Source organism: Trachypithecus francoisi, unplaced genomic scaffold (genome assembly GCF_009764315.1).
Source record: "Trachypithecus francoisi isolate TF-2019V2 unplaced genomic scaffold, Tfra_2.0 Lachesis_group9, whole genome shotgun sequence".
NCBI classification, from domain to species: domain Eukaryota; kingdom Metazoa; phylum Chordata; class Mammalia; order Primates; family Cercopithecidae; genus Trachypithecus; species Trachypithecus francoisi.
Window position 1 is genome coordinate 61,490,525 of NW_022681474.1, and position 16,865 is coordinate 61,507,389.

The window sequence follows — 16,865 nt, forward strand, 5'->3', positions numbered from 1 at the left end:
AAAAGGCTTAATTGTGGAAGACAGAGTCCAAAACAACAAAGTTTGGTTTGTTTGTTTTTTTTTTTTTTTTTGAGAACTTGGAGGAAACATAAAATTAAGAGAAGAGAAAAATATTAAAGAATTATAAACAGTAATTGTGTGAAATAGAAATGATATTAAAACCATCAAAGAACAGGAGGCTATGGAAAGGATTATTGAGTAAACGTGAAAGAACTCTTAGAAAATAATAAATACAATATCAGTATTAAGAAACACCATAGAAGGCTTGATAGATGAGGTTGAGAAGTTTCCCATAAAGGAAAACATGAGATGTAGGACAAAGAGCAGTATAGTGAGAAAGAAAGGAAGTCAAAAGTTCATTCTGGGCTGTCCAATGTTTAAAGAAAACAATTTCTAGAAAGAGAGAATAGAGATAATGAGAGATTATTAGAGAAATAACACAAGAATCTTTTCCAGAACTGGAGAACGTAAGAGTCCAGATTAAAGAATCACCTAGAGCTGAGCAAAATGCATTTTTCCAAAAAGGTCAGCATTGTGAAGTTTTGGAATACCAGAAAGAGAAGATCCTGTAAAAAAAATTAAAAAAATAAAAAATATATATATATATACACACACACACACAGAGAGAGAGAGAGAGAGTAAAGAGTTGGGAATCAGAATACAATCAGATTTCTTCACATCAGCCTTGTAAGCTAGAAGATGGTAGAGCAACACAGTCAAATATTGAAGGGTAATGTTTTATTACCTGAAATTCCATACCTAGCCAAACCGTCATTGAGTGGTAGAAATATAGAATACATATATTTAAAGGATACAAACACAAATATTTTACTTCTAATACCCTTTTAGGCAGCTACAGAATGTGTGCTTTAACAAGCCCCAGGACTTCTGTGGTGCAGAAAACCAGGGAGCAGGCAGCCCAGATTGGAGTATGCTGTGGAAGCTTTCGAGGTTAGAGGGCTCCAGGAAAAAAAAAAAAGGGCTTAATAAGCCATGATAGATGTGTTCTCCTGGAAATCTGAAAAATTCGTTTGAAAAATCATTTTCGTATAAATTTTGCTATAATTATATTGGGAAGATGTGAAAGATGGGAATTTGGAGTCAGAATTTGGATTTGAGTTTAAGAGAGCTAATACTTCATCTACCTTCGTAGAAAGTCAACAGGTGTGTTTAACAGTAATAAATCAGGAGATACTGATATAAATATATTACTCAGAAATATCTAAATACCAGAGGAATTTGGTTAGATGTGGATTATTATTAAATCCCTAGCTTTTGCTTTGTATGATAGATTCATATTGACAGCTTACATTTAATAATATTGAGCATGGCACTGAAAATCATAACTAAATGAAAGTAAGCAATGAAACCATCACTAACAAGAGTGTATCACAAACCAGGAATTATGATTGATTCATTCTGAGTATCTCAGGTTGAGTTAAAAAGAAATATCATAGAAAACAGCTGAAAGCTTTTAAAAGTCTTTCATGGGATTGGGTGGTCAGAGACAAGATGTGATGAAGGATAAGTTTCTTTTAAGGCTTTTAGCATTTTAAAATATAAACTGTACTCATGTAGTATTACTTTAAAAAAATGTAATCAACAAAAGAATGTTGCAGGCCATTTCACAATCTATCAATAACTCCAATATCTGTCAATAACTCCAGTTTTCAAAATCTATCAGTAACTCCAAACCAATATGGTCAGACTGTTTTTGTTTTCCTAATATAATAATTTAACTAAATATGACATGAGAAGTTAAATTAATTAACATTTCTATGTCATTTATTCCCTCTCCCCAGATAAATAATGGCCAAGTTATAAATAGGAAAAAAGCTCAGAAAATTATTAATGAATAATTATGAAGTTCAAGGGCATAAATAGAAGTCAAAAAATCAATCAAGAAGAATATTTTAATGATCTTTAAAATGTTTAAAAAACAGTAATACAAACTCTTCATTAATGGTTTCTTTTTAGAAAACTGGTTATTAGATGTATGTTTCACTAATTTTATTCTGATTCTCAAAGAAGTTTCAGAGTTAGCCTCTTATGAAACTTACAGGTGATATATCTCCTGTTACATTATTTAATATTCTGAGTCATTTCAAGAAAGCCTGTAGAATTTATCCATGATTTAGAATTATGACATGATTTAGAATTAAGTACTGCATTGCAGTGGAATTTTTTCTTTTAAAAAAAGATAGTTTAGTTTCGTATACTGTTTTGCAATTATGCTGTCATTAAAGACAGAAAGCAAAAACAAAGAAAATGTTTGCCTTGAATTCTTTGTAATCATTTCACGATTAAAGAATTAAAATAATGGTTCTATAATTAGTTTCTATGCCTGTATGATAAAACCTTTCTAATATGAAGGAGAACATGATAATCATTTTATTGTGTCATCAAAACCCATCAGAGTTTTGTAATTTAATTTCCATTGCCTTTTTATTTCAGTTTTTGTTGTTGTTGTTGTTTTGAGACAAAGTCTTGCTCTGTTGCCAGACTGGGCTGCGGTGGCGCAGTCTCAGCTCACTGCAACCTCCGCCTCCCGGGTTCAAGCGATTTTCCTGCCTCAGCCTCCAAAGTAGCTGGAACTAGAGGCATGCACCACCACACCCAGCTAATTTTTGTATTTTTAGTAGAAACAGGGTTTCACCATGTTGGCCAGGATGGTCTCGATTTCTTGATCTCGTGATCCACCTGCCTCAACCTCCCAAAGTGCTGGGATTACAGGCGTGAGCCACTGCACCCAGCCTTTATTTCAAATTTTTATAATCCTGTTTTTCACTCTTTTTAGTTTGTCAAGATTTTTCACCTGTAAGATTGAATTTCATTTGCTCTTTAATCAGACACATAAATGTATATTTTCGTTTGAGGCACAGACTTCAACTGTGGATCACAACTGGCTAAACTTTGTATCCCCAGTGGTTTTATTGAATGAATAATATAATCCATAAAATTTCTTCAGTTCTCTCACCTGTTAGAATCCCTTACACATCCTTGCCATTTATTAGAGGATTCAAGAAAATCACACAATGAAAAGTAAGTGCACTTTGGGCATTAACCATTATAACTGCTTTCTTGCATTGTGTGAAGAAAATTGATGCCTGCCTGCCTGCCTGCCTTCCTTCCATCCATCTGTCTTTCCTTCTTTCCTCCTTTCCTCCCTCCCTTCCTCCCCACCCCCACCCCACTCTCTTTCCTTTCCCTTGTTTCTTTTCTTTGTTTCTTTCTTTTTCTTTGACAGAGTCTCGCTCTTTCACCCATGCTACAGTGCAGTGGTGCAGTCATGGCTCACTGCAGCCTCAAACTACTGGGCTGAAGCAGTTCTCCTGCTTCAGCCTTCCAGGTAGCAGGGCCTACACATACCACCACACCCAGCTAATTTTTTTTTTTTTAGAGATGGGGTCTTACGATGTTGTCCAGGCTTGTCTCAAACTACTAGCTAGAGCGATGCTCCCATCTTGGCCACCCAAAGTGTTGGGATTACAGGGATAAGCCCCCCCACCCAGCCAACATTTTATTTTCTAAAATGCATTTAAATTCATAGGTATACCCTGAAAAAGTTTCTCTCATCCATTAGTTGCCTAAATCTATGTTAAGATTACCTGCTAGAGAGTCAAGAGACTTGAGAGGCCCAGACCTCAGCCCCTGCCCTTTGACCACATACCTCACAGGGTCCTGAGGAAGCCAACCTTTAATGCTCTAACACACACTCTCCCAGTAGTCACTCTTAGTCGAATATGGCTTCTTAAACCAAAATCTTGATAATTAGTTTGACAATGATAATTTTTAAAAACTTGCTAAGCAGTGTTACTTTCGTGCTGAGTTTTCAGCAGATGCCCCATTGGAGGTATGGCTGTGATAGATTCACCTGTCCTTTTGAGTAGAAACCAGCTTGAATCATTTTTGTGACACTGGGTAAGATCAGCTACCTAGGGCTTTCTTGTGTGTATTTATTGTTGGGTCCTGAAGTTACGTATGTCTGTGCATGTGTGTGTTCTTTGTTGCTGGAGGACTTCCCCTCAAAAAGTAAAACTAAATTTTTCTCACTCCTGCCTGAGGCCAATGACAAGCTAATAAGGAAGAGTGATGAAAGTAATAAAATAGGGCGAGGGGTACATTCCTGAGGTTTTGTTGCTTATAAAATGATAGCCCTGTTACCCAGAGACCACAGAGGGACTTGGAGTAAGATCTAGTCCTGAGGCTTTCCAATGGAGAGACGACCTCCCTGTGATCCATAAAGCATCCGGAGAACTGGAACTATCACATCAGAAGCAAATGCAGGATTAACAGCTTTGAAGACCACCTTTTTAACCCAGAGAACATAGCTGTATGTTTTTAATTTGTTGTAATTTATTACACCGAAATTGGTGTGAAATGGACAACAAATCATGGGTGTCAGAATCTGGAAATGAATTTTATCAGCTGAGCAAAGTGAGTACCTTTGGGATTTGCATGAGTTTCTCATAATTCTTTTTATATTACAGATGATGAGTAAAACTGTGAAAATAAACTGAAACTGACATGATATTTCCTAAGTAGTTAATTTCACATGTATACATAGACTCATATGAATATAGCCACTTAGCCTCAGTTTAGACTTTCTCTGTAATTCAGGGTGATTTGTACATAACCACAGAAATATTTGCCTAAAAACCTCAAAGTCAGTATCAAGACCATTTGTGCAATATCATAAATGTCTGGGATTATCATAGAAAAATGCAAAGACTATAACAAGATATTTACCAACTATGATTTTTTTCAATGTTCAAATTTGGAGAAGAGAGTTTACACTTACATACTAGTATACAAGTGGTAAGATTAAGGAAGGATCTATCCCAAAATTTCAGATGTTATAAATACCCTTAAGCATCACAAAAGAAGCAGCCCTTGTTAGAAACTAACTTTGCATGCATAATTAATGTGGGCACCACATTCCTACTTCACAACCAGAAGAGAAATTGAATTCAGGTGTTTGGTGAACATATGGGGGATTTACTGTGAATTTATGACCTGTGATTTGAGTGTAAAACCCCAAGATACTTGCTGATAAAACTTAATGAAGCTTGTGCAGAGGAGCTATTTTTATTTGTAGTTTGATAATTGATACATTTCTTGGTTTAACCCTCCCACCCTTCCTCCATTTCTCGTAAGTCGTCCAGCCTGAGACAGAGCCATAGTCAAAAGCCCCAGTCTTCTTAGCCAGCTTGGTCTCATGCTTAACTAATTTGAAAGTTCACAGTTTGCTTTTCTGTGGCATTTTAGTCTGTTCTTTCCCTTCTCTCTTAATTTAGCAATTAATACTTTTTCACAAACTGTACAGGTGATACAGGCGACAGGAGGCCCACCGTGTGTGCTTTGAACACGTACTGTGGGAGAAAGTGCAAACGATTTCACAGGGGGTGACATCAGTTTACTCTTTCTTAAGAAAGCAAAGATAAAGGCACAATACCGCTCATTGTTAAAATTTAGACAAATCCATGGCCATTTAAAGGTGTTCTCTCCAAGAATAAACACTTCAAGGGGCAGGAACCTGCTACACGTATCCTGACCATGTCTCTCTGCTTCACTGTTTATACCTACGATTTTACCAAGAATGCTCCTGATTTGAGAACCAGGAGAAAAATATTCTAAAATAACAAAAAACAAAAGCAAATGATAAGTGTTCCATTTTAACATACAGGGCGTAATGGGTTTAATGAGAAACCTGTGTTTGCTCACTAATTTACAGCAATTAAGAACTCAGTTCTGACATCTGTAGATTAGAACTATTTACCTAGAGATCAGGAATGTTTTATGGAATTGCTCATCAGTATAGAAAAATATCTAGGTGGGAAGCAGGTTGTTTGCCTGCCTCTCTGCATAGTGTCGTTATCTGGTAGTTCTGTATCATAGGATCCCTTTTTAGTTCAGTGACATTTATCCCCCCAATGCTTTAGTCATCCCAGTTCAAGAACTTGTTTGTATCCACTTTGTCATGCTGACAGTCTGTCTGTTTTGAAAGGATTACAACTCTGTACATCCATGCATGACATCACAGTAAGACATTGCTTAATGATCTGAGGCGCTGGTGGTCACTGCTGGCTGCCTGTCACTAAGGCTTCGTGGCGGGTCTGCCCTACATCTGTTTCTTCCGGAGTCACTTTTTGCCTACTCTGGTCCTGGTGTCTGCTTTAAATGACATCCGTGAAATAGCTGAAGTTTGGACTTAACCATTGGTACAAGTAAAATAACCCAGAGTATTTTCTTTCCCAGGATACAAGAAGAATTAGTTATTGGGCAAGGAAGGAAAAAGTGCTCTCATTTTTCTCCAGTGAAGATGAAACAATATTCTTGGAAAGTGGGTTTTTTACTAATGGGCTGGATCTTGAGTCCTTACATTTGTGGAACTATGAAGGAAGTCAGTAAAGCGATACATTTTTCTTAAAGGAGGAGACTGCAATGCAAGAACCTCCTGTGAAGATTGAGTTGTTACCCAAAGACATCGTCAAGGCTTGGAAAAGTCAGGGTTCAAGAAAACAGGACCTTCAAGTATAAATGAATTGAGTCTTAGAAGCTTTAACCTACTATCTTCTCCCTTCTGTGTGTGCTGGGAAGCAGACCATGATGATGTTTCTTTTTTTTTTTTTTTTTTTTGAGATGGAGTCTCGCTCTGTCGCCCGGGCGGGAGTGCAGTGGCTGGCTCTCGGCTCACTGCAAGCTCCGCCTCCCTGGTTTAGGCCATTCTCCTGCCTCAGCCTCCCGAGTAGCTGGGACTACAGGCGCCTGCCCCCTCGCCCGGCTAGATTTTTGTATTTTTTAGTAGAGATGGGGTTTCACCGTGTTAGCCAGGATGGTCTCGATCTCCTGACCTCGTGATCCACCCGTCTCGGCCTCCCAAAATGCTGGGATTACAGGCTTGAGCCACCGCACCCGGCCACCATGATGATGTTTCTTAAGTTGCAGGACTTTGAATGCTGGCTGGTGAAAGAGAAAAGATTTTCTTAAGTGGAGAGCTTGACAGTTAGCAGAACTATAGAATATGTTTTCCCCTGTGATGTGTACATGGGAAAACTGTCGGAGTGATAGAAATGTATCAATAGAAAAAGCTTGTTTTTTGAGTGTGGTATTGCATTATTTCCAGGATTGCTGACACAATTTGGAAATTAACTTCTTGAATTTTTTTTTTTTTTTTTTTTTTGAGACGGAGTCTCGCTCTGTCACCCAGGCTGGAGTACAGTGGCCGGAGCTCAGCTCACTGCAAGCTCCGCCTCCCGGGTTTACGCCATTCTCCTGCCTCAGCCTCCCAAGTAGCTGGGACTACAGGCGCCCGCCACCTCGCCCGGCTAGTTTTTTGTATTTTTTAGTAGAGACGGGGTTTCGCCATGTTAGCAAGGATGGTCTCGATCTCCTGACCTCGTGATCCGCCCGTCTCGGCCTCCCAAAGTGCTGGGATTACAGGCTTGAGCCACCGCGCCCGGCCGAATTTTTTTTAATTGGGAAAAGAATAATGTCCCTTTTTCATCTGCAGTAATTGGATGCCAAGTGCAGGTGTGAAATTCACTAGCATTTGGAATAGAATTTTGTACATAGGCCAAAAAGTAAATTGCTAGGGCTGAGAAGTAGATAGCAAAAGGGCAAAAGGGAAATGGCCAAATGATATAAGCTGATATGGTTAACAAAAAATCTTTACCCTGTACCTATGCTTTTGTAAGTAGTGGATTTGAAGGGCATCTTTCAAGTCCTGAGCTCTTGGCAAACTAAGTAAATCAAATGCTAACGGGGATTATCTCTTTGTGAGTTGTGTGTTTGACCCAGATCCCAGCAGGTCATCAATCTCTGCCAGAAAGGGAAACCAGCAATGAGCCCTTTAGTTCAGCTTTACCGAATCACCTGGTTGGCAGGTATATTTCCCTGGACTCCAGGAAAGCACTCACATTCTTGCCTTGGTCTCTCAGGAGGCTGACTTTCAGAGATCACAGAGGCGAGGTGAGGTGTTTTGCGTGCAGTAGTGGGGAGGTTGACAAAAGGTATCACCCTAAGCAATTGAATAGATTTCCATGGGACATTCTTGACTATAGACTGGTATTCACTGGAAAGCACATTTGATTGGTTTCATGTATTAAGATCTGGCAGTGAGCATTTTTCAGTTACATCTTCTGCAGTAGTATTTACTTTGTGCAATTTTTCCCAGAGACCAGAACTTTGCAGTGACTAATTCTATGAATGATCGTGGTAAAACTCGCTTGTAAAATGTGATGCCTGTCTTTTATTCCACTCTTCTAGCAACATGCTTTTGCAACAAGCAGCATTTGTTTGGTTCCACTTGTGGGCAGGGCCTATGTGTTTCTAGGACATTAGGGCCACCTTAAATCTGTCCATATTTTATTTCCTTGAATGTAACAAGAATGTACAGCCCCCATATTGCTGTTTAAAGTGATGGGGTGGTAGTATTTGTGTGGGGGCGGTCCGAGGAGGGAGGTCTAGAGAGTTTATTGCTGCAGTGCTGTCACATAGCAAATTTCCTAACATTATGGCCTCTAATAACAAGCATTTACTTTTTGCTCAGACGTCTACAGAGAGGCTGGGGGTTGGCTGATCTAGGCCAGGCTCTACTGGGCTTGACTTGAAGCTGCAGATTGGATTCATATTCACTCCATGTCTCTTAGACTGTGGGCATGTTCTTGTTACGGTAGAAGTCAGGAGCACAAAGAGTACACCCAGCATTCAATCAGTTTCAAACTCCTTTTGTGTCACATCCACAGACATCCTGTCGGTCAAAACAAGTCACATGGCCAAGGCCAACATCAATGGGGTATTCCTTTTCTTTTGCTACAAAACAATGTAACACAAATTTTGCAGCTTAAAACAACACACATTGATTATATCACAGTGTCTGTGGGCCTGGAGTTCCAGCATGACTGAGCTGGATCCTCTGCTCAGGTTCTCCCTCAGGGTGCAATCAAGGAGTCAGCCAGACTGGGTTCTCACATAGAGGCTACTACTTGGGAAATACCAGCTTCCCTGCTTCCATCATTGTTGACAACATTCTGTTCCGTGCAGCTGTGGGATTCTTGGCTCCTTGCGACTTCAGTACCAGCAGGGAGAGAGACAGAGGCAAGCAAGAGGGACACCACAGTGGTAACCACAAACATGGCATGATCACTCTTGCGTTTCGCATTGGTTAGAAGCAAGCGCACAGCAAACCACCATGGCACACGTTTACCTCTGTAACAAACCTGCACATCCTGCACATGTATCCCAGCACTTAAAATCAAATTAAATCTTAAAAAAAGCAATGTGGGTTCTGTCCACATTTAAGGGTAGAGGAGTGCATAAAGGTGTGAACCCCAGAAGGTGTGGACATGAGGGCCACCTTCATCCATCACAAATATTTGCTGATCAATTTGTTCTGCCGCAGGGAAGTGACGTACAAGATATGTACATGTTGAATGGCTGTGATGAAGGCACAGACCTAAGAGAGAAAATCCCATACACATGCCCATTCTGATAAACTCTAAGTCAGTATTTGGGTCAGGGGGACAATTACAGGTGAACTGAAAGGAAGAGATGAATGTGGGCTGGAGTAGTGAGGAAAGGCTGCAAGGAAGTGGATTGATGTCTTAGACTTACTGGTAGAATTTGGAAAGATGGAAGGGAAAGAAGAGGGTATTAAAGAAAGAAAAACATGAGCAACTATATCTTCCTCTCTTCTTTGGCACCTTTTCTTCTCCTGTACCAGAGTTTATAATCATCTCTGCCTTCTGAACAATGTGGAGAGCCTGCCACAATTTATTTCCTCCTCCTGTCTACCTTCGCTCTTCCTTTTTCTCCCCCTGCTATGGGAAGGATAGTGTATACCGAGACCACCTTACTTTAAAAAAAAGAGTGGTTACTTCTCCCTTCCACTGAATTCTGGATCTTAAAACTAATCTCTCCCAGGTTTTCAGATTTCTTTTGCATAATTAAAAAATGCAAATGTTAAAGTATTTTTAATCCATAAAGAATTAATCAGTCACATCACAAACTCCTCTCTCTCAGCGTATACTCCTCTGAATAGATAGGTGAGACTTCAGGCCTGCCAGGAAGGATATCCAGGTTCAGGCTTAGGCAGCTCAGAAGGTGGGGACAGTTTAGGAGAAACAAGACTATCTGGACAGTGCCTGGTTATCAGTTTTAACATATTTTGAGGGACTGTTACTAGAGGACCACCAGCCTTATTATTTTGGTGCAATGAAAGTAGATAGCCTGCAGAAGCAACACATAAAACAGGCAATGTCTGCAGAATGTGAACCAGTGGTTACAGGCTAGCCACCAATGGACAAAATCGTTATTTGGCTTACCTAGAATTTAAAAAGTAAAGTAAGTGAACATTTTAAATTTGGGAGAGAAAACTGTCTTTCCAACTTCTCTTAAAGAAGCAGCACCAGGCCAGCATCCCTTCATGGCAGTAGTCTACCAACTGCAGCCATTATCTTCAGAGTGCTGTCTGTATACCTGTAGTACGTTCTGAATTCGTATATGTATAAATTATTGGACCCTGCACTAGACTGACTCAGAATTTCTCAAGGCAGGCCTTGGCAATCAGTATTTTTTAACAAGCTCTCTGAATGGTTCTCATATACACAGTGCGTATAGATGAGAACCGCTGTTGTGAGGTTTCTGTTCCCTCATCGTACCTAAGGAAGTGGTTGAGCTGGCATGCCTGTGGGGCACAGGTGCAGGGCAGGCTTCAGTGCTTCCCTGCAGATAGGCTCATTGCTCCTTTTAGCCTGAATGGGTATCCACATTCAGGAAGCACATGGTAGTATCCAATCTGAAGATGCAAAAGCCTTGTACACTGCATGGTCTGCCTCTGACATCAAAGACTGCAATCCCCATAGTAATTATGGATCTTGCATATAATTCAGGATCATATTGTTCTGTGCACGCTGGGCTAGGAATCTCTGTAGTGTGTGATCCTAGGTACCGTACCTTCCTTAAACCTGTCAGGAAAAAACAACAAAAACCAAAGCCCAGATCATCACTGAACCAAAAGCAAACCCTCTTCATTTAGTTAAAACATGAAAGTAAGTTCCAGTTGGGTACAAAGCCAATGTGTTGGCGGAGGCTGAGTGTTGGTATTGGACTAAAACTGTCTTATAGCTGTCTGTGTGGATGTTTTATACAGAAAGTATCTCTCTGTTCCTCTCAGCATCCCTGTGTAGATGCCACTCATGTGGACTATCTGTAAACTATGATTTCTGACTCTTCATTAAGGGTTTTATTGTCTCACCCATCTGATCAACTCGGATGGTATTTTTATTATATTTCTCACACACAAAAAAATAATGACCAACTTTAAGTTGGCAGTGAACCTAAATATAAGTTGATTAGGATGTGTAGGGATGAGTCACTATTGCTAATGAATATTTCAAATTTCCTTTAGCTTTCTTGGCAGAAGAGCTCACCAAGAACTTTAAAAGTCCAAATTTGAATTATTGGCTCATTATAGACTGGCCTGAGAGACAGAACTGAGCAGTTGCAATGGTTTCATCTCTCAAAGCCAGAATTTCACCTTCAGACTGCCAATTGTTGTTCCCCAAGGGGGCTTGACGGTCTTCCAGTCTTTGGAAATCATCATCAATCATGAAAACCATTGCAGCCTGTTTTCCAACTTCAGACATTAAAGTGGTTTTGCTAGTCTTAGACAAGTCAGCCAGCTTTCTCTAGAGTATTGGAAGAGAAAGAGCAGAGGAAAAGAGGGTGAAACCAAAGGTCTGCCTAGCTCCCCAGATTTGGAAACAAAGGCAGAAGTGACTTCCAGAACTTATCTTTTGCTGTGAAAAACACCAGTGTCACCAGAATTTAACATTGAGGATACTGGGTCAACTCCCTTTGTCGGGAAAACAGACTTTCAGTTAATTGCAAATAGTAGGAGATTAGTTTTTATCAATGGTTTGGACTTCATGATCCTAATAATTATGGGCTTAAAACTCTCTATGCTGCATGAAAATAATAGAAGAATACTTCTGGTTAGATTTGTAAAATACTTTGTCAGTCAAACCTTCTATAATCCTCCCATAAAAGCTATAAAGTATGCCAGAAACAAAAAAGCACAGGTGGAAAAATGGCAGTGAGATTCAGGAATGCCCACTTTCCTATCTCTTTTGTGTTATGAAGGTAACCATCCTCATTCATGCCTACACTATTACGGTTTCACGTAGAGAGCAGAGTGTTTTTTAGATTAGACAGTTCAACAATATAGGACTATATATATATATATATTTTAAAGCCAGTAGGAATAACAACCTGCCTGTCTCAAAAGTGCGGAGGGACATATTGAAGTGACGTGGACTGAAGCCTCATGTCATCAGACAGCCCAGTTTACAGACCTGTTCACCTTTAATGTTCCAGGCCAATCAGTTCAGATTTGTTAGAAGAAAAGCAAAGAAAGACAAGCTTTTATTGACTGAGAAAATAATCACATTGAATGTATTGACAGTATATTCTAGACGCTCTAGTGAAATTGATACATGAAGGTACAGGGACCCCTCCCAATATGTTAAATGATGCAAGGCTATTCCATATTTTTAGAAGATGTTAACATGATGAGCCTGTACATGAACATGTTCAATCTGAGATTCTTGAACCTTTGAGATTCTTCAAAATATGTGGAATTACACGTAGACTTATGTCCATTTGAGAATTTTATGTAGTCTACTGTGACAGAATTTCTCTTTCCAAGCTACCTCTCGCAAATCACATCATCCAGGAGGGGTGCAGCCAACAGAAGCCTGGCACACACTGAGTAACCAGGGCAACATGCTTTTGTGAAGAGACCTGGTCTTCCTAATAGCTTTGCAGCTTTCCATTCTGCTAGCAGCTTGGAGGGTGTATATGATAAGGAGAAGATGTGGTTCTTGTCCTCAAGAAGTCTGACTTTCTGTTGTGGAGACATAGATGCCTGATAGGCTTGAATAGTTTCCCTGATGAAACGAGAGAGTTCCCTGACTCCCCTCACAGGACATGCAACAGAGGCTCATCTATTCGACTGCTGTGCGTGCCCAGACCCCTTAGGGGAGGGGAAGCACGCAGATGCACAGGTACCGGAGCCGGGGCTCCATCCCCACGGTAATGTCTAGGTGTGGGTGCCTGCAATTCCTGAAGCTCCAGTGGGCGTGTTACAGTGCTCATTTAGCTCCCCCATCTGCAGATGGCTTAAGTGTTAACCAGCTTAGTGCCCCTCTTGGTACCCAGGCCCTTGTCTGGCATCCAGGAAGAAGCAGGTCACACATGGTCTTGAAAGATGGCGAATGTGGGGATTTTATTGGGTGATGGAGGTGGCTCTCAGTGGGATGGATGGGAAGCTGGAAAGGGGATGGGGTGGGAAGATGATCTTCCACTGGAGTTTGGCCATCCAGTGGCCCATTCTCCTCTCCAGCCATCACCAGCCAAACTCCTCTTGACGTTTAGATGCTCCTTCTCATCTCCCCTTCTCTGTTGCACCATTCTGCCACTCTTCTGCCCTTCTGTTTGTCTGTTCGTGGAGCCTGGGCTTTGCAGGTACAGGATATGGGTACAGGATAGGGGGGCAAAAAGGTGGGCCAAAAAGGCAACTTTTGAGTGCAAAAACAGGAATACCTGTTCCCATTTAGGGTTATGGGTTTCCAGACTTTTGAGGGTGGGACCTTTGCCGAGGAAGCACCCTCTCCCACCCAGTACTTCCCTGTCTCCCGTTCTTATCACTGGCAGGATGAAACTTACTGCTTTAGTGAATGGCATAGACCAAAAGTGCTGTGAGATTTATGATGGATTTAATTTTGGTCATCCATCTCTGTTAGTCTTGTGAAAACACTCTTTTTAAAATTTGTATTTTACACATGAAGAGCTTTGGAGCCTGATACATGTTTTAAAAAGTGATATGCATGGCATAGTGAAATGAGGGTTGGACTGAGAGCCAGAAAATCTGGATTTTGGTCTCACTTTCCCCACTGGCCAGCTGGGAGATCCCCAGACAAACCACTTATCTTCTTTAAATGCCAGTTACTACATTTGTAAATGTGTGTGTAGGTGGGTGGGTGGGTAGGTGTATGAAATACTACCTTCTGCACTGATCTTTTAAGGTGTTTCTGAGAATAACACAAAATTCAATACTATACAAAAAGAAGGCCATATTGTTATTAACTAACTGGTTAAATCAAACTACCACTTGAACTTATTTTTAAAATGCTGTTAATTTTTGCTGTGAGAATTGCATTTTATTTATAGACCTCTGATGACTCATAAATAGGAACCTCGTATTATGAAAATATTGCTCTACATTTGTGCAGCTATATTTCATGGTGTCCTATCACTTGATTATTACAACTCAGATATTTAGAGTAAAATTATTATCTGTACTTCATATGTTTAAAAAACTTCAGCTTAGAAACATTAAGTACATTAGTCTAAGAAGGTACAGAAACTAGGACCAGACCCTGTTGTTTCTAACTTTTAATGCAATGTCCTTTCCAAAAAAACTTCCCTGCCAACACCTTGCTAGATTACAGAAAGGAAAGGAAGCTTTTAAAGAACAGTGAAAAAAAATGAGTATCTAAAAATACTACTTACCCTCTTGAATATCTAAAATACCTCAATAAGCCTTAATCCTAAAACCAAAATGAAAACATATTTTAAATGCCCACATATTGTTTTAAAAATTCACTTTCTCTTAAATGGCATTATTTCATAGCGAGTTGCCATGTTTTGCTAGCAACTGCAGTTCACAGATAATATTTCTGAAGGGTATTCACTGCTGCCTCATCTTTCTTTCAGTAACAGATCAACTCCTAGCAATCATGATCGGATACAGCGTCTGAGGCAAGAATTTCAGCAAGCAAAGCAGGATGAAGATGTAGAAGATCGTCGACGGACCTACAGCTTTGAGCAACCCTGGGTAAGTAATTGGTTCTTCAGCACAGTGACTGATCCTACAACTTCCCTGCAGCAAAGGCCAGTAAGCTATGACCTCAATGCTCTGTGAAATGAGACAAGATGGAGTCAAATTCCTTTGACCTTTAACATACTGACCTTTTCCTCATTTCCATATGGGTTTCATCACTGCTAATTTCATTTTATATCTTATTCCACCATCTGTCCATTGCATAATAGGTTTCACTAGCCTTATGACAAGACATAACAAAAGTATTGTCACTCTCAGCTAAGAATTTTTTTAAATTTAGTAACTATTTTTCTATAGATACATATTCTCAGAATCAGAGCCAAAATTAGTTTGTTCAACACTTCTCCATTGTGCCTGTAATGTACAAAGTACAGTGTTTAGTGATTCTTTTTTTTTTTTTAAGAGATGAGGTCTCGCTTTGTCACACAGGCTGGAGTGTAGTGGTATGATCATAGCTCACTGCAGCCCCAAACTCCTAGGCTTAGGCAGTCCTCCTACCTCAGCCACCAGAGTACACTGGACTACAGGCAAGTGCCACCACACCTGGTTAATTTTTTAGTTTTTTGTAGAGACCAGGTCTCACTATGTTGCCCAGGCTGGTCTCAAACTCCTAGGCTCAAGTGATCCTCGTTCCTCAGCCTCCCAAAGTGTCAGGATTACAGGTGTGAGCCACTCTGCCAGGTCTAGTAATCTTTAATCTGTTGCATCCACCTTGTGTATTTGTTGAATCCATCTTATTCCAGTTCATCCTCCACATAGCCACCAGAGTGAAACAACTTCAAATGGCTTTCCCAATGCCAGAACTGTGTTCTGATCTTGTGTTTCACCCTAGAGATGACAGCACTTCTGAGAGTGGAGGTGTCGGGGCAGATTTTTTGAGATGATGGGGAGTTTGAAGAATCTCTTTGGGAGAGTTGAGAGTGAGTCTGTTAGAGGTGAATAAATAAGCTGCTTAAGGTAGGACACTGTAGCATGGGGTATTGGGAAGTCCAGTTAGCATGGTAATCTGACCTAACCAGCAATGCTTAGAGGACTGGGAATAGAAGGAATAAATTTGTGGATTAATTCTATAGTGGGAGTTGGAAGATAGACATGGCAGAAAGCCAAGGCAGGTACCGGAGTCCTAGCAAGGACACTGGGGAAGCATCGTGTGGTCCAGGTGGGGTGGCAAGTATAGCTCAAGGAAAGGTTAGCCTCACAGCCTAGCAGTGTGCAAGAGGGCTCAGGATCTAGGGGTTCTCAAGCCTAAGAGGTTGTGGTCAAAACAGTATATGTTTTGGACTCTAGGATCTTGGAAGTAGAGGTGATAGTTCAGATGATGTTGAGGTCTAAGGTGCGCCATCTTTGCATGTAAGTTACAGAAGTAGAGCAGAGATTAGTGTCCATAAAGTTGACGAGTTCAGTTCAGACAAAGTGTTGGGAATATAATTTACTAGATACTTGGAAGAGTAGGACAGAAGGAAGAATGGTGTTATAAAAGGCTGGAGGCCAGGCATGGTGGCTCATACCATCACCCCAACACTTTGGGAGGCCAAGGCGGGAGGATTGCTTGAGCCCAGGAGTTTGAGACCAGCCTGGGCAATGTAGAAAGACCCCATCTCTAAAAAAAAAAAAAAAAAAAAAAATGTCTTTAATTACCCAGATGTGGTGGCATACGCCTGTGGTCCCAGCTACTCAGGAGGCTGAGTTGCGAGGATTGCTTGAACCTGGGAGGTTGGGACTGCAGTGAGACCCTGTCTCAAAAAAAAAAAAAAAAGGAACATTTTATTTGAGGAAGGGTAAACTACCCAGCTGATGTGGAACTGAGAGGTTGGTTATGTTGAAGGGAAGAGGAGATTAAAGGTAGAAATGTAGGAAGAGGCTTCGATGCTAGATCGAAAGTTTGAAGAGAAATTGTGCTAGAAAAGAACACTGGCCCAATAGCCAGGTGGCCTGGCTCTCCTGGCCTCAGTTTTCTTAT

At 40.5% G+C, this 16,865-nt stretch overlaps 1 protein-coding gene across 26 annotated transcripts in view; it reads left to right on the forward strand.

Annotated features, from left to right (window-relative positions):
* Window positions 1-16,865, forward strand: part of PARD3 (par-3 family cell polarity regulator) — a 725,699-nt gene that overhangs the window by 689,007 nt on the left and 19,827 nt on the right. For all 26 annotated transcript variants that reach the window (XM_033209510.1, XM_033209519.1, XM_033209522.1 and 23 more), the window contains one exon: window positions 14,779-14,899. In XM_033209510.1, the coding sequence (XP_033065401.1) occupies window positions 14,779-14,899 (121 nt within the window). The remainder of the gene's footprint in view (window positions 1-14,778; window positions 14,900-16,865) is intronic.